Raw genomic sequence first — 22,562 nt, 5'->3', positions numbered from 1 at the left:
CTAGAACTTTGGGTGACACTGATAATTAGATGTTAATGTTGAAAAGAAGGTAAAACATTCACATAAGACAAAAGCCCTTTTAATGAAGTAAAAATCGTACTTCATACTCCATAACTGTTTGAAACATCTAGGAGAGCCAGGTCCCTTATTTCCTCTAGAAGGGTATAAAGGCTTCTTCCCTTTGTTTGGCAGTATTTTTGGTAGTCTTCCTGAATGACGTTTACTTTGACTTCTTGGGCAAGCTGAGCCTCCTCCACAGATCTCGTTACTTCTTTCACTAAGTCATTCTTTAGCAAGAGGGAACTCTGACGGAAAAGGTCTGTATCTGGCATCATGTATGGTTTGTTTCTTATTATCTCAAGCCTGATTGTATCAGAGTGACAGCGTGAGGCCTGTACAGATATTCTCACCTGTCAGAGGAGAAAATGCGTATTACTAAATCACCTCCTTTGTTCTTTACATTGGAAGCAGTACTTAATGTAAATACAGACTTACTGTTACATGATCAAACAAATGGAATGTAACAGCTTCCCCTCCTGTTGTGGTAGAGGTGATTTTGTTTTGAAATCGTTGAAGGGATCCTGATTTCCATTCGGAACAGCTATCTGGGCCACATGAGATCACCAGACCATCTTTATTTTTTAGATAAGCAGCACCTTTAATCCCAAACCTGAATTATTGCCAGAATAAAAATCCAGAGATCTTGTGTTCTTAGTGGGCAGATCTTATATATTTATCTAGAATGCTAGTTTTTCTTACAAATTAAGAAACTTTTCCTCTGATTTACCTCCGCTGAGGTAAATACTTCACTGAGCAGATAAACAAAATATTTTGCTAAATAAGAAAGTAAAATCCTACTATCCGAAGACTGAAACAGATGTACTAGATTCCAGCCATATTTTATACTTAGTTATATATTACATTATGTATATACAGTAACTACAAAAAGTTACTAAAATAAATAATAAGTGAGGTAATACACTGTGTTCTACGCTTTCAGTTTAGAATTTCCAAGCTATTACATTAGATGTAACATACCTTGGTATAAATACGAGCACACCATTTGTTCTAATGGAATAAATAACCCCATCAGATATGCAACGCTCCTCAGTTTCTGGGTCTTTGTCTTTAAAGTACATGCACTGGAAGAGCTCAGTAGACTGCTTCTGGGAATTCTGTGCTGCCTGCAAGAAGCACAACCCCAGCATTATGACAGACTTCCCTGATGTTTCCAGGAGAAATGTGGGATTCATTCCCACAGAAAGAACATTTTTTAAAAGGGTACATTCTAGGAAACTATTAATATGAATATTTTCTATCATGAATTAAGTCCATTTTTGTGGGAACCTAATCATCCAGTATCATTCCCTCAAAAATGTCTTAGAAAATCAATTTTTAAAGAAAGTCTGTGACTTAGAACCTATTTATAATAGTTCATTTCTGTATGGGAAAAGTACCATATCTATGTCTTTTACTTACAAGTCCATCCTACCAAAATCTTGTTGGTACAAGTATAAGTAGTAGTATTCTGGTGGGCAATTTAATGGTATGTATCAAGGTTTTATTTGTGCACATGTTTTGACTCAGGAATTCATTATTACCTGGAATTTAGGCAATAATCTGAGAAGTCTGTAACAGTGTATACACAAGGATAGTTGTAAACGGGACTGCTTAGAACAGTGCTGCCCAACCACTTTTTGCAATGACAGAAATGTTCTATATCTACACTGCCCCATAGGTAGTAGCTACTAGTCACCCCTCTATTGAGCATGTGAAATGGTGGCTAGTGCAACTGAGAAATTAAGTTTTACTTAAAAATGTTTTTAAATTTACATAGCCAACATGGCAAGTGGCTATAATGCATTGAACAGAACCAGAACACTGGATACAGAAAATCATATTGAACATTTATGTAGTTTCCAATTTTCTGTATCACCGTAGTTCTGTGCTGTGCAATATCGTAGCCACTAGCAACAACATGAAATAGAATACAAAGCAGCTTCTAAATGATGTAACTATATTGACATGGTTTGCTACCAACAGATGTATTAAGTGAAAAAGACAGATTTGACACAGGTATGGTATATTTTTATAAATAAAAAACATTGTCTAGAATTGTTGATGGTTATTTTTGGGTGGTAAAAAAGATGATCTTTCACATTTCTACATTTTGAGGAAAACATCTAACCTAATGTTAAATCTTCCAAATCGACACTAAACTACTTCAGAAGATTTATAAATGGTTTGAGAGCTACCCAACAAACTTTGTGATTTCTCATGTTATTTCACTGGTTAGAAAATTTTAGAATTTAATATGCTAGAATATATGGTATTTCATTCCACTACCCAGTAAAACTGATATTCTCTTAGTAAAAGAGGTGATGGAGAAGAGAATTAAAAATCCCATCTTACTCGGTTTCTGTTGTTGATGTGTCTGCATAATTCCTCAAGATCTTTGTTGCTGAGCAAACCTTCCTTAATTTCCATTTTCTTATCTTTTGAAATAGCTGCCATTAGCAACCGGTGTACTATAATATCTGAATATCTTCTTATTGGAGAAGTAAAGTGAGTATATTTATCTAATGCAAGACCTTCAAAAAGAAATCAAAAGATTGAAGTAAAAACACCTTTTAAACAACTTCCTCTAGGCTAGGGCCACACAAAGGAAAATTTTATCATTCACCGTAATGATGGAATTCTTCCTCTGTGAACGATCCAGTGGAGAAATACAGTGCATTAGACATGGCCTGCGTAGCCATAGATCTAAGCAACCTGTTCACAATGGGATCGTTGGGGTCATTCGCATTATCCAGAGAATCAGCCAGAGTTTTATTGGACCTGAAAAACAATGGAAAAACATGTACTTAGTTCTCAGCAATTTACAAGTCAATACTGAGGGTAACCCTTCACTCATCAGGCTGAATACTTTCATCTGCCAATAAAATTTATTTTGGACACATTTCAGAAGCAAGTCTCTTCTTCAACTGCAGAAATCTAGTATAAACAAAGAAAGTGTCAGAATTTACATTTCCTAAGTAGTAACGTGCTGTTACCTACAAGGTTAAGTTAATGCTTGGCACACAGCAGGTGGCCAAATATTTGTTGAATTCTTAACATCCTATATACCTTAAACATCCTGTATAGGTCAAATAACAGACTTTTTCTTTTTTTAAATATTTATTGAGCCAGAGGAGATTAAAAAACTGAACTAAACTGAGATGTACAAGTAAAAAACAATTATTTTTCTTAAAAAGAAGAACCCTTCTATTTACTCTGCAATAATTATAAAGAACCCAGGAAATACAAAATTATATTAAAAATTAAATTTATAATACAGTATATTATTCGGATCTGTTTTGTAGAGAAGAGGGGGAGGAAAAAGATGGGAGAAATTAGGAGAAAAGGAAGATGGAGAAAAATGAAAAGAGAGGCGCGGTGAGAGAGTAGGTACTGATGGGAGCCTTCAAGTTTGACAGACTTGAATCCCGGCTCTGCCCTGACCAGCCCTTAAATTACCGGCAAGTTACTTAACCTCTCCAGATTTAATTTACCCATCTGTAAAATAAGAATGATTTTTTTTGTCTGGAGGCCCCTACTACATGTGCCTGGCACACATTCAGACTCAACCACCAAACCAAGAAAAATACTATCCTCCTAAAGATGAAGGCAAAAATATCTATTTTGATAAATATATTTCAATTGAAATAAATATTTTCCTAGTTCAAGCAAAATACTGAAAAATTCCTTTTTATACATAGTTTTTAGCAGGGTAAATCTTTTATCCTGGAGGTGCGGAGTAAGAAGTTTCATTCTACGGAGGGAAGGTATATGTACTTACCATTGGTATGTCTTAGGATACTGACAGAGATATCCTACATTTTAAAAGTATTGAAATAAACAGGATTACTTCTTGGTATTTGCCTAAAGGGTAGATGAAGTTCAATCAAGGTTAACAGGTTCCTTACTTCTGTATTATAAACTGTAGATGGTCAAAATGATGCCTAAATAAACTTATTTTAATTTTAAGTCTCTCTACCTTACATTATATACATTATATAATAAATAAGAGCCAGGAAGTTTTCTATTTTTGGTTAAAGATATGGCGGTCACATTTTAAGAACTACTGTAAGATAAATAAATGCATACAGCACTTATTTTCCTGCCTTCCATTAGTCTGTGCCCCAAAAAAGAGTTACCGTGTATCTATAAAGAAGCCTTTTGCTTTAGCACATTCTCGCAGTTCAGAAAAAAACTCCTGGTGTGGAGGAGGGTGTTGGCGCAGCAAAGCCTGATGGGGGAAGCTCTCCCAGATCTTCTTGGCCACCCAGTGGTTGGCCAGGATCATGCATTCGGCCACCGTCTCATGGACTTCCAGAGGCTGCTTGGGGATAAGGTCATGAATGTTCTTCTTCTCATCCAGCTGCACACGAACCTCTACTCCTTCCAGCTCCAGGGCACCGCACCGGTCTCGTTTAGCTCGGACGTGGCGTGCTATGTCGGTCAACTTTCCGATTGCCCACACCAACTCCTCTAGCTTGGCTTGTCTGCTTTTCTCACCCAAGTCTCTGAATTCTGGAATATCATTAACGATGCTGAAGTTTCCATCCAGTAATTCCTGGGCTGCTTCATAGCACAGCTTGTATGCTGATTGAACAATGGTTCTGCCATACCACACTTTCTTAATTTCGTAGGAGGTTTTATCCAATTCCCACATGACACTTACAGCATACCTACAAAACCAGTAACACTGACGTCATTATTCAATTCTTCCATTTTTGAAGCAAGCAGAACTAGACCCTAAATGTAACTTGAAGGAAATGACATAGCTACAGGTTTTTGGTCCAATGTCTCAATCCAAATACTCTGCCACTAAATCAAAAATATTTAAAACAACAGCCAGATGAGGTTCTGTTGAGCTCTGAGCCAATCTGAAATGAGTTCACATTTAATGTTATAGACCCTCCCTGACAGTCTCTGTTTTGACTAGAATAGTGTAGCATTGATAAAGTCAAGTCTACTGTGCTCACTAGTAAAGAAGAGCAAAGCTTTTCAAATCCCATAGATTCCACTCAACTATGATATCAGTCTTTATGATAAGTTAATTAGCAAAAAGTTCATTTAGTCCCCAAATCTATTTAGAAACATATACAACAGTTACAACTCATAGAAAGGGCTAATTTTAATAATATGTAAAGAGCTCTTATAACTCAACTATTAATAGATCAAGAACTAAAAAAAAAATGGGAAAGGTACAAGAAATTGTTCACAGAAAAGGATATATAAATGACTGTTAAACATACAAAAATGCTTAACTCATAGTAGGAAAAATGCTACTTAAAGCCACTTTAAGATACCATTTTCATCTATCAAATTGGCAAAGATTGAAAAAATACAACATATTATGTTGGCAAGACTATCAGGAAACAAGCATTCTCATACACTGATGGTGGGAATGTAATTGATGTAACCTCTATGGAGTGCAATTTGATTATCTAAACACAAACACATACACTCTTTGACACAAAAATTCCACTTCTAGATATTTATCTTCCAGATATACCATACTTCTAAAAATGTGAAAGATTTATGTTCCAAGTAATTCAGTACAGTTTTATTTGTAATAGCAAAAGACTGGAAATAATCCAAATTTCCACTGAAGCAACTGTTATGAATATGGAATGAACTCTCAGATAGATGGTTAAGCAAAAAAACAAGGTGCTTTACAGTATATATCTATATATGTATATATAGTGCCATCATTTGTGTAGAAAAGAAATACATGCCTGTATTTCTCTGTTATTATATCTAGGAAAAGTTGAGAAATTGGTAACTGAGGGAAAGAGGGCAGGGGAGAACTGTGCACTAAATATCTTTTGAAACCTATGAACTTTGGACTATATGGTTTTATTAACCATTCAAAGATAGATATAAACTTAACTACAATAAATAAACAAAAAACTTCCTAAGTTCATGATCCTCATACAAAACACCTCAAGCAGGGAATACATATGAACAAAGCTGTGCACATTTGTTCCCACGCTTTAAATGATGAAAAAAAAACCAACAACAGAGGGAGAAGCAGCCTCACAGCTACAGAGAGAGAGAAGAGGAGAGGAGAGGAAGGGAAGGCTGGAGAAATGAAGCTGCCTAGAAATAAATGCTGCAGAGGGGCGTGGGGGGTAGAGGGGAAAGCAGGGGTGGGTGGGGGCAGGAAGAGCAGTTAGAATGAACGGGAGGAAGGGGCCAGAAGCAAAGCGCAGGCACCACAGACAAAAACTGAACACACTCACCTATCAACGCCCCCCAGGAGGGAGCACAAATCAGCGCTGAGGACGGAAGGTAGCATGTCATAGCGACGATCTGCTAAATAGTAAGTGGTGGCCCTGTGGATGACACATAGGCGGGGTGAGGGGTGACCTTCAGCAGCAAGAAGCAGAACTGCTGACGGCATGGGCTTCAGTGAGGTAAATGGCCAACATCTCAGCACAAATTCCCCGAGGCTGTTGCTTTTTCATAAAGTGCAGCAGACTGGGTAATAAAGCTATTCCCTTGTTCCCACTTTTCTAAGTGATACTGCTTTAGGCTGAATATCCTCCACTGATATAAAAAAAGAAAGAAAGAATGACATGAATCTTAGCTGTATGAGAAAAATTAGAGTGCAATGATCCAGTATTTATATAAAAGACTATATCACTACATGAAAAATTTAACCCATTTCAATATAGAAGGAAGTGAGGAGTGGAAAGGTTTTGTTAGAAAAGGAAAGGTAAATTGATCAAGGTACTATTTTCCTAAAGAAAAAGGGGAAGGGGACCTCAATCTTTTTTTCTGGAAGGGATTCTCAGAATTGCACAAAATTTTGAAATCTTTGTTTTGAAAATATGAAACTAGCATATAGTTACATAGTATGTTATAGTCACACATAATCATAGTGCTGATTTCAAATAACATTACCTTGTTCTAGCTTCAATATCAATGTAAGAATCTGGCGCCACAAAGTGTGTTACATCTGCAATGTGGACCCCAAGTTCCAGGTTGCCATTATTTAATGTTCTGACTGAGAGTGTGTCATCCACATCTTCACATCCTTCGGGGTCAATGCTGAATACCAGATGGGTTTTCCTCAAGTCTTTACGATCTCGTTCCTCTTCAGGACTCACCTTCCAGGGACACTCTGGTGTGTTTACTGGCATCTCACACATCTGCACATCAAGAGGCCAAATATTCAGCAATTTACACCCCCAAAATTTCGTGTTAAAATATATTCTCTAACATTCTCAATGCACCCTCATAGAAATCCCATTGACTCCCCATTAACTTTTGAATTAACCTATTTACTGCTTTTGGTCAATAATTATGTATTCGGTGCCTAGCTGGTATGAGTCAGGAACTGTGCTGGGCTCTGGAAAGTCAGGAGGCAACAGGAAAGACGCAGTCCTTTGAGGACCCTTATACTCTGAAAGGAAATGTCCCACAACTTGAACCAGTCTCTTTAGTTATGTAGGGCTGGAGTGATAAAAAACAGATGGCTTTTTAAAGAGTTCAACATCTGCCCCATTTTCAAATAATCTATTTGTTTATATGTAGTTGAGCTTGTAATTCAAGTCAAGCTCTGAAAAAAATCCAACATGTCCCAAATATTAAAAGCTTAGTCCTTAAAGATAATTTAAGCAGGACCAATCTAGGGCATTTTCTCTCCATTATTACCTGTTTAAGCCATCAATTTGTAGTTAAGTAGGCCAACGGGGAACAGAGAATTCTAGTTCTGTGAAGTCCAGTCCATGCTTTATTTTATTCTAACATTTTCACTAAGAGCTGTCAAAGCAAATCAACAAATAATTTCCAGAATAATGTTTAACATAAAAATTTAATGTGAAATATTCTAAAATATTTTACTATTATAGCTACTGTTCTGTCAAAAACTATAATGAAAATAAGAACACCCATATGCTCTTGATAGCAATGCAAACGGGTCCAATTTTTCTGGAGAATGATCTGCCAATACATAATAAAAGTTCTTTAAATTTTTTATGCCCTTTGACTTGGTAATCGCACTTTAAGGATTACACTCCAAGGAAAATTTTTTTAAAAAAGAGCAATATTTATTAAAATGTTTGAAGTAGCATTTTTTTAACACTGAAAAATAAAACAGGCCAAATGCCTAACAATTGAGGAATGCTTAGGCAAACTAGAGTACATCAATATACAGTAATTTGCCATGACTATTAAAAATAAGTAGGCTATGTCAATATATGGAAATAATTTTAAGTGAAAGAATAAAATAGCATGCGCACACCATGAATATAGTTAAGCAAGAATAATAAACAAGATTCATGAGGATTTTAGAAGATCATAAAGTGATGGAAATAGCTAATGTTTTATGTTCATGGCATTTCTGTTTTCTGTAAAGGTTATAAAAACTGTTTCGTAATGAGCATAATTTTTTGACCCTTGGGTCAGAGATGTATGGAATCCAAGGAGCTGCTCCCTGCAGCTTTATGCAGGCCTCCGGTTGAATGACTGTGACAGGGAGTGGAGCACACCTGGGTCTGTAGCTAGGTATCCTTGCAGTTGATATAGGGATGGATATATACTGACTCTAAGACAATGACATACCATTTTTAAGCACAGTTGGAAAACGTAAAAATTTGAGAGCTATGAGCCTGTAGGAAACTAGCTCTGTACTTGAAGCTGACTTCAGTCTGGTCTAAACACAGAAAAAAGAGGAGTGAGATTTTTCCATTATCTAGCTTTAGACAGTGGGTTGTTACACAGTACACAGTTTTCTTCCTAATGATGAATCAAACAGCAAAAGCAAAAAGAAAAGGTACAAAATATCCTTCACCAGACCAACAGACTCGAGGATGTCTGACCTGAGCTTCGGAGAAAGGGATGACTGAAATGCTGTTTTCCACGAGGATGGTCGCAATTTCCCCTTCCAGATCTCCTATTCTTCCTAAAACGCGCACAAAATGTCCATTTGGATACACAGATGTCGCCTCCCAGGAATCGATGCGCACAACCACCCTGAAGTCCTGCACAAAAGGAGAAAACACCCACGAGCCCAGCACCAGGAGTTAAGTGGGTCAGTTAGAAGCACCAAACAAAAAGGGACAACAGCATCAAGCTCCAAAGAGAGTGGCCAATTTGCAAACAGTGGTTTGGGTATTGTTTCGGTTCTTCCTGTGGTACTAAATTGCCAGGTGGTACGTAAATGTTTGGCCTGGTGCTTTGAAAGGAGGTGTTACTTCTTTACATCAAATTCGTGGGCTAGAAACTTTAGTCTGTTGAAGAAAGTGAACTGTAACACTAAGAAAAACCCAACTGTGCACAATCCAAATTAAGTTTCAAAACAAAAATCTCCAACTTTTTGTGTGTGGGAGTTATTTTCTGATGTCTTTGAAGTTACTTTCTAATTTCTTAAGATATCTTTTGGTGGGGAAGAAGGTATCAGTGTGAACTGAACCCTACTGCCCCCCAAATTCCAGTAAACCGTGGATATGGAATGCAATAGGTGTAAGTGGCCTCAGAGAACCTGCATAAGGCTTCAAGATGTAAAGGTACACAGTGACTAGATAGGTTACTGGCTGGGGACATCCTGCTTCCACGTCTCATTTACAAACTGCAAAACACCAGGCAAATCAAATCAGGGCAAGGCTTGCACTCTGCAACAGCAAAGGTTGATTTCTAACTTTCTGGTTTAGTTCTTCTCTCCACTGCTATATCCTTTATGGATAATCGATGCTGTGAACTACCACTATATCATCCCTACAGGGCAGCGCGATCGTATTTCTATATCGCTTGCTGAAAGAAAGCTTGTTAGTGTTGGCAAAGTGTATCTACTGAAAGTTTCTGTGTTGGACAGTTAGATAATGTATGTTCTCTCTAGGTGTCCTACACAGCTCTTTCTAGGCCAGTTTCTCTCTGGCCTTCATTTATTAACCAAGGACTACTTAATAGATGGCTGTATATATTTAGAACTTTTTAAAAAACAGGATTTCAGAGTGCCAGATGCCATCAATAACTCAGGCCTTCTTATGCTAAGGAATTAGCTATGGTTCCTGGTAATGCAGGAAGGCTCACAAAAGCAGGAGGACAACAGCGGAGACACAGTGTCAGCTACCTGGAGGGCTTCTGCTTGCTGAGTGCTGATTCGGATTTTGGGAATTCTGTAATCCCAAGGGGTAACTAGGATTTTCTGAGCATTTTTTCCCTGGGATTGGACCTCTTCTCTGGATGGAAATGTCACCACATAATCCCGCCAGTTCTTCTGAAGGATGCCCACCACTCTACCTTTAGGAAAACAAAACAAAACAAAGCCTTAACTGGTGAGATGTTACCTGTCTGGACTCAGACTAGTTCAGAAATGAGGAAGAAAACAGGAACCACAACATCCCAGTTTTTCAAGCACATCCACACAAACCACACAAGCAAAAGAGATGCTTGAATATTTGCCTTCCGAGCCTTTTATTATGAACATGGAGAATTTGTCAAGATAATTTTTTTGTAACATTGTCAGTACGCCCTTTCTTCTGTGAGGCCTACTGTAACATTTAGAATCCATGAGTCGCACTTCCTCTTTCACCCTTACCTTATTAATCTCAGGTTTAGGTATACTGGGAAAAGTCAATGATTTTTACTTTTTTTAACCCATGCCCTCTACTGTGCATGTTCACTGTCTTTCTCGCGTTTTCCCAGCAGCCACAATCATTTGGTCCAACATTATACAAAGAAAAGTATGCAAAACATAGTAAGTCTGATATACAACACTTTGAAACATCACTGACTGCAGTCAAGAAAAAACAAACTTTAATAGTTAAGAGTGCTACCTTTTATTTTCACAAATGTACACTGAACCCCTACCAGGTAGGAGGCCCTGTTCTAGGTACATCAAATATAGCACAACAAAGTCCTTGATTTCTTGGTTAAGTTAGCATTCTAGTATGGGTGCCTGTGGGGGTGGAAACAGACAATACAAATACACATATGAGAGGTAGTGACGGCTGTCAAGAAAGATGCAAAGTAGGGTACGATGACCAAGAGTAATGAAGGATCAGAAGTGGCAGCTACTTTAAACAGTGACATTAGAATGGAGACTTGAAGTGAGGAAAGGAGGTGTGACAGTGTTTGGGGATAGCATGTTTCTGGTGGCAGAAAGGACAAAGTTGGTCAGCGTGGCAGGAGTGGGGTGATGAAGAGGGCATGACAGAAGGCAGCCCGAGCTGCTGGGGCCACATAGGCCACAGGAAAAGTTTGGGTTTTATCCTGAGAGAAATGGGAAGCAGCCACTGGAGAATTCTGAGCAGACACTTGACAGGACCCAAAGACTTTTAAAAGGATCATCGTGGCTCCCGTGTGAAGACCGTCTGGGAACAAGGGTGGGAGCAGGGAGACCAGCAAGGAGGCCGTTGGGATAATCTTACCAAAGGGTTCTAGGGGCCGAAGCAGGAGGGAAGTGGTGGCGTGTGGGAGTGGCTGGATTCAGACCACACGTTAGAGTTAGAGCAGACCGGACTGGCTGGTGTGTGCAAGAAGTCGCGGATAATTCCAAGGTCGTTGGGTTGACCAACTGTCAGAATGAACTTGCCATTTATTGAGATAAATGGGGAACAGCCAGGAAGAAGCAGGTTTGGGGATGAAATCAGGAGTTATTAGGCATGTGAAGTTTGAGACGCCCACTAGCCACTCAGGGGAAGATGCCAAATGGACAAATGAGTAGATAAAACTGGAGGCTGAGGAAGGAGAGGGCTGAGCAATAAAGCCAGAGGACTAAACGGGATCTCCTAGGGAGAAAGTTCAGAGAAAGAGATGCAGAGGAGCGCCAGGGTGTCCAAGGGGACCACAGATGGAGGGCCAGCAAAGGAACTGAGTGAAAAGGTGCAACCGGCAGGGAGAAGAACCCAGAAGCCGAAGGTGACGCAGTCGTCTGCTGGCCAAATGCTGCTGACACATTACAGACGCTGAGCACAGCTGGCAATAGGAGGTCACCAGTGACCTTGAGAAGAGGTCAAGGGCTTTTTTGGAGGTGTGCCTGAATGTAGTGGCTTCAGCAGAGATTGGATAAAGAGGATGTAGAGAGAAGGCAAAGTTAATTGTTTCAGTGAGTTTGCCAGAAACGGAAGCAGAGGAAAGGGCGGTAGCTGGAGACGAGGGACCTAAGAGGGTTTTTGTTTCAAGAGGGAGATATTCCAGCATCATTTGGGTGCTGATAAGAAAAAGATAAACTTGCAAAGAGGGAACCTGATGATGTAGGAAAGGAGACCATGTCATATATCAGTAATAGTAGTATTTCTGAGTTGTTAAGGAAGGGAAAAATAAACACTGCACAAGAATGGGTAAAGCTGGGTGGCTTTGCAGCTGCTCACCTGTGGGCATGGGCTCACTTGGGGACTCTCCCGACACCTTGTCATCACTGTCGTTTTCACACAGGGCGGCGGTTCGTCCTTTCCATTCATTTTTAGGGAGCAGTTCCACAACCACCACGTCTCCATGGATGGAGCGGTTCCGAGCCTTCATCCCGTGGATTAGGATGTCACTGACTAAGCCTGTGTTTGGGGTGGCACAGAGAGGCCCCATAAAGCCAGGGGGATGCCACACGAGTGAGGCATTTCAGGCACATTATATCTGAGGTCTAATCAGCACTCCTGCAACTAGAAGCTTCTTCCTCTCAAAAGGTGTAAGTCAAAGTCTGTTCCAGAAGTTAGGGATGAAGAAACACCGCCACCCTGTCATACCGTAGAAAGTGTGTTCCTAAGGGCCGCCCTCAGCCATCTTTTCAGTTAGGTACCAGTCCCCCACATGAGACTCTCTAAGTCTGCCCTGGAACTCTGACGCCCCGTCCGCCTGCAGCCAGGGAGTGGTCAGCAGGCTGAGGATCTGCAGACACTGCGGAAGTGATGGGGGTCAGTCTGACTGGCAGAAGCCGGAGAAAGCCACCGCTTCCCCTCTTCCTTCAACCCAGCCCTGCTCCTAAGGGTTTTTTCATTGTAGAACTAAGAACTACACTCTATTATGATACATTTTTTTTCATTTGTATTACTTTTTTTAAATGATTCCAGTAAGGCAATACAGGACACCAAGGCAGTATATGGTAATATCTTAAAAATCTCGGCCGGGTTCATCCCCACCACATCCCAGTTTGTGATCTTGGACAAGGTACTTTGCTTCTCTGTATTTTAGTTTCCACGTGTGTGACCTTGTGTATCCTCACGTATAAAAGGTGGAAAACAAGAATACCTACATTAAGTGCTTAGAACCTGATATGTAGTATGCACTCAATAAAATATTAGCTATTCTTGTTTTTTAAAGTTTATTTCAATTAAATCAGAAATTATAGACAAAAAGCTAGGGGGAACCGACCGTGACCTGGTACACACAGTGCGTGTGCGGGTATCTGACTTGGCATGTATCATGTGCTAATTTCAACTCTGCTTTCTTCATTGTGTAACATCAGAATAAGAAAGAAGCATTGAGACTTATGTAAAGGTTTATACTAAACCTGAATCTTTACTGCTGGCTCCTTGAAGTCGAACAAAAGCTTCTATTTGTGCTCTGTGTTTGTTGACGCTCAGAGTTCCCTAAAATTGTAATAAAATCAATGTGAAAAATTTATTTTCTGCCTGCTTTACCTCCAAAAGGTAAGTTTTTAAAAATTATATGGAAATACCTCCAGAATATTATAAGGTTTGTGACCCCTTCCTTAAGGAATGCTATTCACCGCTCAGGTTTCTTTTCTCCAGAGAGCATACCATCACTTGAACTACCTTGGGTATATCAAGCATTGCAAAGTGCCAGGATCTATCTTACCTTAGTGATGAGTGTCTTTAAAAACTCTTCTTCCTCAAAATTATCTTTGCAGGAATGCCGTCAATTTTACTTCCAAATTGGAAGCATCAGCTGTTGTTCTAAGCACATTTATCTAAAATACCCACCCTTTCGGGAGGGACTTTAATGTGGCATTCTCCAACTTTGGCCTACATAAAAATCATCTAAGTTGCTTGTTAAAAAAATGCCAAATCCATGATGGAACAATTCTGTATCTTCACTGTGATGGTAGATACACAAATCTACAGATGTGTATAAAAATGGCACACACACACACACACACACACACACACACACACACACACACAGAGTACATGTGAAACTGTTGAAATCAGAATAATTTATCTGATTCCTTCTCAAGACCCTGATAGCACCTGGGTCCTGGGGGAATCACAAAAGGGCCCTTAAAAGGGGTGGGAAAATGGCAAAGGAGTAAAGAAGCCAAATTTCACGAATTTTACAATTTTGCCAAACCTCCAAACCTTGATTCAAAAATATGTTCTCTTTCCCAATGCCAGGGGGCATTTACAAGGCTGCTACTGTGACCTCGCTTTGTAACCCTTCGAAACATCACAGAGTAGCTCCAGACAGGACAGCCACATCCACAGGAAGGGTGACTCCCAAACCACCTTAAACATCGACAGCTCTGCCTGACTCCTGCCCATCTTGTTCACAGCCTTTAAAACTAGAGGCCTGTGACAGGGAGCAAGTGAAGAAGAGAAGAGTACAAGCTGGCTGGTCCCGAAGCCGATTCCTCACTAGCGCCCTTACCTGGGTGTAGCGTCCGGATTTAATGCCGGCTTCCAAGACTTCCAGGGGGAGATGTTCTGGGTACTCCTTCCCGTGGCTCTCCTGACTCTCGTTCTCTCTTTCCCGTCGAGATTGAAGGATGGACTCACAAAGCTCATGGGCAGCCTTTAAATCAGGCCAAAAATTGTCCAGGTAATTCTGCATTTAACAAAGGCACAAGAGAAACGTGGTCAGAAGATAATGATTCTTCATTATGGTCACATTACAGAAAGCCCAGAACGGGAACTACAAGGGCATCCCCTCCCCACGCCTCACACCGCACGCCCGTCTCCTACCCTCTCACCAATCCCTGACGCCTTGCCAAATGAACCCAAGGGGGGCCCTTCCTGCCGTAGAGGCTCCTGTCTTCAACTACTTTGCTCTCTGTAATTCCCACTCCCTGCTACACACACACACACACACGTACACATCCAGTCTGCCTGCCTTTACATGTATCTCATTGCTACAGACAATGGCCTGGAGTGACTGGAGAGGAAAAGCTTCTACATATGCTTTTTGGTCTTTTTTTTTTCACATTTTAAAATTTGTAAGAAACTTAAGTACACATATAGAAATGACCAGGAATAAAGTATCCAAGGAAATGTCTCCCATTCCTCAACCCAGTGGCAATGTCAAATGAGCGGAGAGGCGGAAAGTAAAGATGTTTCTCTTCTTTGGTGGGAGACATCCCCCCTCACAAGTTCCCAGGGACTGAGCCTTCTTCTGTGACTGTCCACAGGTGTGCTGACATTCCTCGGGTAAGGGACACAGTGCTGCTATTAGTGTGAGGCTCGCATGAACAACTTTGAAACAAGTGGTCAGAAGCAGTGAATACTACTGCACTTCTTGCCGTTCTCCCAGAGGGGCCCTAAACAAGCCCCAAGGGAGCCTCCACCAGAGGACAGCGGGGGGAGGTTGGCTGTGCTCCGTCACCTCCCTGTGTCCAGAGCACACACCTTCAAGGAGTTGACTCTAATTAAATAAAACCAAATTTATATGTGATTTTAACTCAGCTTTAAGTCTAAGGTAGAGTCTAGCACATTCTCTTTTCTCAAATTAAAAAGAAAAGAAATGATCCCTATTGCCGGCTCAAGCATTTCTCCCACTGATTTTAGGGTCCCACTCAATCCGCTTCCTTTCTTTCACTGGTCCCTCCAGAAATTCTGTCCGTGCCGACATGGGCTTATGGTCACTCACCACTCATCATCACCAAGCTTTCGCCACTGTGAACGAGCTCTTGAAGAGGGACTTGTCGTCTTCGCCCTTCCCTATCTAACTTCAAGCACCAGAAGAAAACTCCGGGCTTCCTTCTCATCTGCACTTTACACTCTCTCTTTTTTTCTGCTATCATTCACCTCTATGAAGCCCTCAGTCACACAGTTTGCTTGGGAAATGCTATGCACAATAAAACTGTACTATACTACTGAACCACAAAGAAAAGTAATTTTCACAAAAAGTAGAAAAATGTAATTTTAGTCAACTGTCCTCTGCAGGAACAAGACATGATATATTGCAACAGAAAAAACAAGTGACACTGCCATTAATATCCAGCGCCCTGGAATTCTCTGGCATGCTGGAACACTTTTTTATAGCAGGGCCAAGAAAATTCTATTGGCAATTCTAGCTATACAAGCACCTGGGAACTCTTACAGAATCTACAATTCAAAATCCAACTAGACTTTTTGTAAGATGACAGGGGTAATGGAGAGCCTCATTCTAGTTTCTGAATCTAAAAACGGTATCAACCACTGGAACCTGATTGACCAAAGGGGCAGAGAGCAGAGAACAGAAATCTGTTGAGAGATTAATAATCATCCTACTTTCCCAAAAGGTACCTAAGAAATAGGAGAATCATGCTGCCAAGACAGCCCAAGAAACCAGAACCAATAATGTTGCTCCTGTCTATGATCTGTACCCCAAACACATCTGACAGCCTTCAGATAAATAGTACAACATCTCACTATTCCTATATCCCCATGCACATTCACAAGTGGGGAAGTGTGGGGTACAGTGGAAAAACAAGGCTGGCCTTTAGAACTGTGCTTTGTTTATGTATTCAGAAAAATAATTTGGGAGACTGTAGAGCATATAAACGGTTGGAAATACCTTAAAAGAGATCACGAATACTCCTTCTGTTTCACTTCCATACTGCTGAATTGCCTCTTCATCTTCTGTCACCATAACGATTGGCATCTTATCCTGGCAGTGGTGATAGTACCAAACGGCTGCATTGTATATGCTCCTAGAAGAGCCAAGGGCCTGGTGAGCTCTCCCAAGGCACACAAACACAAACTACTGTTTAGAACTGTACCCCTGGCTTTTAACCTGCAATCCTTTGGTTTATACAGACAACCATTGTTCACTCATTCATTCAACAAGTACTTCCTGAGCATCCATTATAAAATGCCCTGAGTCGGGTACTCTGGTAGATAGAAAGATGAATTAGAAAGCGTTTGACATTTTTTTCCTAAGACATCCAACCACCTCACCAACCTCTTTCACTTCTTGATATGGTCTAGAAACCAGGAGGCTCTGCCATCTTTTAACACCTTTTAAATGCAGGACTGAGCCACATGGAACCACAGAGATGACAAATTAAGCTATTTGAGGCTTAAAAGATAAGGAAACATGGCTGGTAGCCAGAGACGGGTAAGATTCCTCAAGGGAGGAACAACCTAAGACAGGCACAGTCGCAGGGGGGCCATCAGGTGAGAAATTGGGGGTCAACAGAGGTGAGGCTTAGAACCTCACCCCCCGTTTTGAGAGAAATCTTCTGCATCTGTGGATGTTTTGTTGCCCTTGTCTAGCTTGGATTAATACTTAGTCTATAGGCACAGACCTGATCATCTACATTTGCCCTCTTACAGCACTAACTTACACTTTCTATCTTTATCTTGCACCTACCTACCACTTCAGCATTTTATTTAAAAAATAATAATAGGGGAGAAATGTGGGATTCACATATAAATCAAGTATAAAAATCAAATGAATAATCATATCTGACTTGATTGTTTATAGTTCATGATGCGTGATCAAAACCGAAAGTTTCTGTGATGACTGCCCTTGTACTGTTCACCATGTAAGAACTTATTCACTATGTAAGAATTTGTTCACCATGTAAGAACTTGTTCGTTATGCGTCAGAAGATTGGAGACTGATGAGAATTAGGCTTGGGGTTGATTAATGATTGTGCATTGAGTCCCCTATACAGAATTTTATTGCTGTAAACAACCATTTGATCAATAAATATGAGAGGTGCCCTCTCAAAAATAAAAAAAATTTAAAATTTAAAAAAAGATAAGGAAACAAGTGTTTGGCTAAGAGGAAACTAGGCTGCAAGTCACTGAGGATCATGATCAAATAAGGTCAGATAAGGAACCAAATGAAATGTCTGAACATCTTCCAAAAAAGAATCTGAATTGGAAAACAGAGTTCAGGTCTGGAAAAGACTGGATTATGCTTCCAATGACGTGTATAAACTTGGACAGTCCATTTATGTAAGCATCTGTTTCTCTTTCTGCAAATTAAGAACCTATGTAAGGTTTCTTTAGCAATAGTATTAAAAAAAAAACAAACCCAGCCAGCATATAGAGTATCTGCTATGAGCAAGACTGTGCAGTTGGTGTGTGTGATCATTCTGAGTCCTCACATGGGACTCAATCCGGAGAAAGATTTGCTTCCCCTTTCTGGTATTGAGCCCTGTGGGAACTTGTGGACTATAATTATGGACTCAGTATGTATCAGTGTTTATTTTGCTTTAGAGATTTTAAATATTTAATGGCTATATAGATGTAGAATTACAAGGAAAAAGACAATTTAAATGTTTTGTTTGGATAAGACATTTGAAGGCTTATGGTCTCTTTTGCCCTCCATGGAAGAGCAGCAGAGGCTACGGCACCCAGGGCCTGTGCCCTAGGCCCACCTCCGGCTTCTGCTGCAACTGGGTGGCAGTTCCATTCTACCTCCGGGGGCCTCTGAGTGGAGTTAACACCCCTGGGGAGTGACCCTCAGCTACGGGGGTGACTAACTGAATGCCCTAGCCTCTGCCCTTCGAGGTGACCTGTGAGGCTCACTCTACATGGCTTCTCAGAGGCTCCTGGCAGGACTGAGCCTCAGTTTCCCACAGTAGTGACAGATCCTTCCCTGCTTCCCCTCCTTCCCTGTCTCCTCACTGCTGTTTCTGGGAATCACTTCCCATGTAAACAGCCCACACCCAGGTCCTTGCTTCAGGCTCTGCTTTTAGGTGGATCTGAAGTATGATATGATACTGTACTTCCTAAAATAGCTTTATCAGATTACCCTACCAGTTTCAGTTTAATAAGACTGGTTGGGATATTACAGAGCAACCTATACCAGGAATGTTGAAATGCTCGTAACTTAAAAGAAGGGCCCTTCTCAACCTCCCAACACACTGAAGTTATGACTTCTAGATCACTGGAATGGTCCTGTTAGCCATTAGGGTCTGGGCAAACTACTCTGAGTACCTATACTTCCCTAATTGCGATTTCTAAAATATATCAGTTATATATTCCAATGACATATCTAAAATACTGACACGACACATTAAGCATTAAGCAGTTCAGTATTAATCACAGTTCCTGAATAACTGGTTTGTTCTAGCATACTATTTAGATCAACTCCCAAAATAGCCAATGAAAAAGAAATTTAAAAAGATGAGCATGTGAAAACTCACAGCAATTCAGTGCCATACCTGGTCTGCCACTTTTCCATGGATTCTCCCCTCTCACGAGGGCGATAGCAGCCCTGCTGGAATTCATTAGCAAAGAGAATGCAGTCATGACGCGCATCCTTCAGGAGGTTTCGCAATTTGTTATACTGTCTGTGACACAGAAGAGAAAAATAAATCTAACACAGCAGGTACTCATCTACTGCCAGCTCTTGCTAAGGATCAAAAAAGAAGAGGTATTTTAGGACAAAAGATTGATTATTTAAAACCTGAGAGACACTTACTTACATTGGCCTTAGTGTGCAGTACTGTTGGGCTGCTGTTTCTCAAGTTTGCCCGTTAGCATGAGCTTGGCAGGGCCTCATTGATTAATCTGGGGATCAATCAAATCCCTCTTCTCCACTTTGCCCTCCCCAGACTCCTGGCCATTTATTATATAATTATGGGAGCCTGCTCCACACCGGCCCCTCTTCAGAGGCTCACAGAGGACACAAGAAGCAAGCAGGCTTTAGCACTTTATTTTTGTACCTTACTTTATTTTGTAAGTGGCATTAGTACATTTTACTTTTGCTGGCAGCCCTAGAAAAGGACATGTAAGGTAAATAAGTTTGGGAATTTATCTGTGAATGTTATTTATGAAGCCACCTCATTTACACAAATGAGGACTGGCTTCATTTGTCAGACAACTAAGACAACTTTTTCCTATCAGAAGATCCTTCTAATAATACCAGCCAAAGTCTCACATCAAATATGAAGTCTCATAGGGGTCATTTTCTAAGAAGGTGCTTTTCGATGGTCTAGGTAATATAAAATTCAGAAAACATTCACAGTTACCTTAAAGGAAGTCAATTGTTTATTTAAAAATGGACTGATATTAAACCAGATGTTTAATTAATATATAAATTATCCAAGGTAGATAACTGGCATTTAACATGTGTTTTAACATAATAAAATCTGTGTCCTTCCATTTCCTCCACCTCCAGCCTGCCACCATGGATTTAAAAAAACAAGCCTTTTCACTAAAGCAAAGGCAGAGCTCTCCAACTTATCCTATCTACATAAATGCTAACCACCAGTATCTGTGTAGTCTCAACACATAATCAGAAAACAAGAAACACTGATTTGATTTTCTTAGTAATTCTAATTTCCAGCCATCTTAAGAATCATCAAGTAATAGAACTTACAAAATTTCATAATAAATGAAAGGACCCTGTTTCATTTCTGTGAATGGCAGCTTTCCTCAACAGAGTTCCACTTGTGCAAACAACAGCTGCCCTACCATGAAATGCCTCGAACATATTACATGGGTAATTTTCCCACCCTCACAAAGATACATTTAAAATTATTTTAGAAATCTCTTAGAATATGCATGAAGAGTCTACACCACCCTGTTAATACAGACTGTGCTGCAGTGCTAAGGCAGACTTTCGCTTTCTGCTTTACACATTTCTGTAGTGCTTTCATTTTTTTTAAGTGACATTTATTTGTTAAGCAATAAAAAAGATTCTAGAAGAAACTACACCAATACGTGTCATTTATTACTTCAGAGATAAAATTAAAAACTAACTGCCTCTTTTACCCAATCTTATCATCCGTAGTTTTGCTCCCTTTATTTAGCATCGTATATTTTATACACTCCAACTAAAGCACCTGACCTGAGTGGTTATTCACAAATCATCTCCCTATATATCACAAAACATCCTTCAGCTAGCAAATATTGGCTGCACACCTATGTGTCAGGTCTGTTTCTCCACTGAATGCCCGCAGGGGACACTAGCTAGATATGCCACTGCTGTCCTTCTTCTCCAGCAGCCCTGCTCATGGTGAACACAACAGAACCACCCATTCCTCAGAAAAACCAAAACTAAACTAGCATTTGATGCAGCAATCCCACTTCTGGGTCTATATGCTAAAGAACTGAAGGCAAGGTCTCAAGATATTCATACGTACTTGTTCAAAGCAGCATGATTCACAAATAGCCAAAAAGTGGCAGCAACCTAAGTGTCCACTGACAGATGAATGGATAAACAGAATGTAGTATATCCACAATGGAATATTACTCAGCCTTTAAAAGGAGGCAAGTTCTGATACATATTACAAGGTGGATGAACTCTAATGACATGCTAAGTGAAATAAGCCAGTCATAAAAGGACAAATACAGTATGATCCCTTTTATACAAATTTCCTTGAGTAGTCAAATTCATAGAGACACAAAGCAGAATGGTGGTTGCCAGGAGCTCCAGGTAGGGTGAAATGGGGAGTTAGTGTTTAATGGGTACAGAGTTATGGTTTAGGAAGATGAAAAACATTTTGGAAATATATGGTAGTGATGGTTGCACAATAATATGAATGTACTCAATGCCACTGAACTGTACATTTAAAAATGGTTTACTGGTAAGTTCATGTTATATACATTTTACCACAATTTAAAAAAATAGCTATGCTAACTGGAAAAACAAAATAAAACAAAAAACAAAACCACCCATTTCAGTGGGCAAGGGCTGTGAAAGGAAAATGCAGGCAGGATGTGACAAGAATATGGGAGGGATGGGAAGACATCTGAGAGGAGCCGTCACCTGAGATCTGAAGGATGGATGAGAGCCCGACAAAGACCCAAGGGAGGAAAGAGGGATCCGAATGTTCAAGAGAGCAGACAGCATGGGTCATCTCTGTATCTTCAGTGCTTAACCCACAGCATGGACCAATAAATGTTTTCCAGATGAATAAATGAACTCACAACCCTTTGTGATAAGTGACTCAAATGTAAGACGATGCCTCAGAACAAACCCTGACATGTTCAGAGCCCAGTGACTCTTCTGCTAGGCTGCAGGCACATCGCTGCATTTGTTATCACATCTGCAAGTCAGACCCAGAGATTCTCGAACCCTGTCCTCCCCACAAACTGATGTTTCACAGGTTAGACCCAGGGGAGTTACCACCAAATTAGAGTAATGACAATCCTTCTGAGCTTTTGGAAAAATACATAACTTAAGAAAAATAATTTCTCAGTTTTAACTCTCACTCCCATACATTTTCCTTAGACTTTTAGTACGTGCCTCCATTTGTCAGCTACCTATCAGCCAAATAAGACAAATGAACAAATAGCACAAGAATATTAATGGGGAAAGCTGGAAACAGTGAGTCACTCTGAATGTGACAGTCGGTTTTCTCGTAGGCATGCGGGCTTATGGTTATAATTTAATAGTGCATACATATGATACAGTCATATTTTTTGCTAGTCGGGCTGGTGGTGCATACGATG

At 40.2% G+C, this 22,562-nt stretch overlaps 1 protein-coding gene across 5 annotated transcripts in view; it reads right to left on the bottom strand.

The window, feature by feature from the left end:
- Positions 1 to 63: 63 nt before the first annotated feature.
- The window catches only part of DIS3L (DIS3 like exosome 3'-5' exoribonuclease), a 28,793-nt gene continuing 6,294 nt past the window's right edge, over positions 64 to 22,562 (bottom strand). For 4 of the 5 annotated variants that reach the window (XM_057488907.1, XM_057488908.1, XM_057488909.1 and 1 more), the window contains 15 exons: positions 19,325 to 19,453; positions 16,720 to 16,855; positions 14,596 to 14,772; positions 13,499 to 13,577; positions 12,366 to 12,545; positions 10,124 to 10,293; positions 8,874 to 9,035; positions 6,955 to 7,202; positions 6,291 to 6,383; positions 4,197 to 4,730; positions 2,684 to 2,838; positions 2,413 to 2,591; positions 1,039 to 1,184; positions 496 to 670; positions 64 to 410 (listed from right to left, as the gene is read on the bottom strand). In XM_057488907.1, coding sequence (XP_057344890.1) covers positions 102 to 410; positions 496 to 670; positions 1,039 to 1,184; positions 2,413 to 2,591; positions 2,684 to 2,838; positions 4,197 to 4,730; positions 6,291 to 6,383; positions 6,955 to 7,202; positions 8,874 to 9,035; positions 10,124 to 10,293; positions 12,366 to 12,545; positions 13,499 to 13,577; positions 14,596 to 14,772; positions 16,720 to 16,855; positions 19,325 to 19,453 — 2,872 coding nt within the window. In that variant the 3' untranslated portion in view covers positions 64 to 101. The remainder of the gene's footprint in view (positions 411 to 495; positions 671 to 1,038; positions 1,185 to 2,412; positions 2,592 to 2,683; positions 2,839 to 4,196; positions 4,731 to 6,290; positions 6,384 to 6,954; positions 7,203 to 8,873; positions 9,036 to 10,123; positions 10,294 to 12,365; positions 12,546 to 13,498; positions 13,578 to 14,595; positions 14,773 to 16,719; positions 16,856 to 19,324; positions 19,454 to 22,562) is intronic. The other variant, XM_057488911.1, reaches the window with a different exon arrangement.

This window comes from Manis pentadactyla, chromosome 11 (genome assembly GCF_030020395.1).
Source record: "Manis pentadactyla isolate mManPen7 chromosome 11, mManPen7.hap1, whole genome shotgun sequence".
NCBI classification, from domain to species: domain Eukaryota; kingdom Metazoa; phylum Chordata; class Mammalia; order Pholidota; family Manidae; genus Manis; species Manis pentadactyla.
Note: the sequence above shows the minus strand (reverse complement) of the source record. Positions and strands in the feature narration are given on the sequence as shown.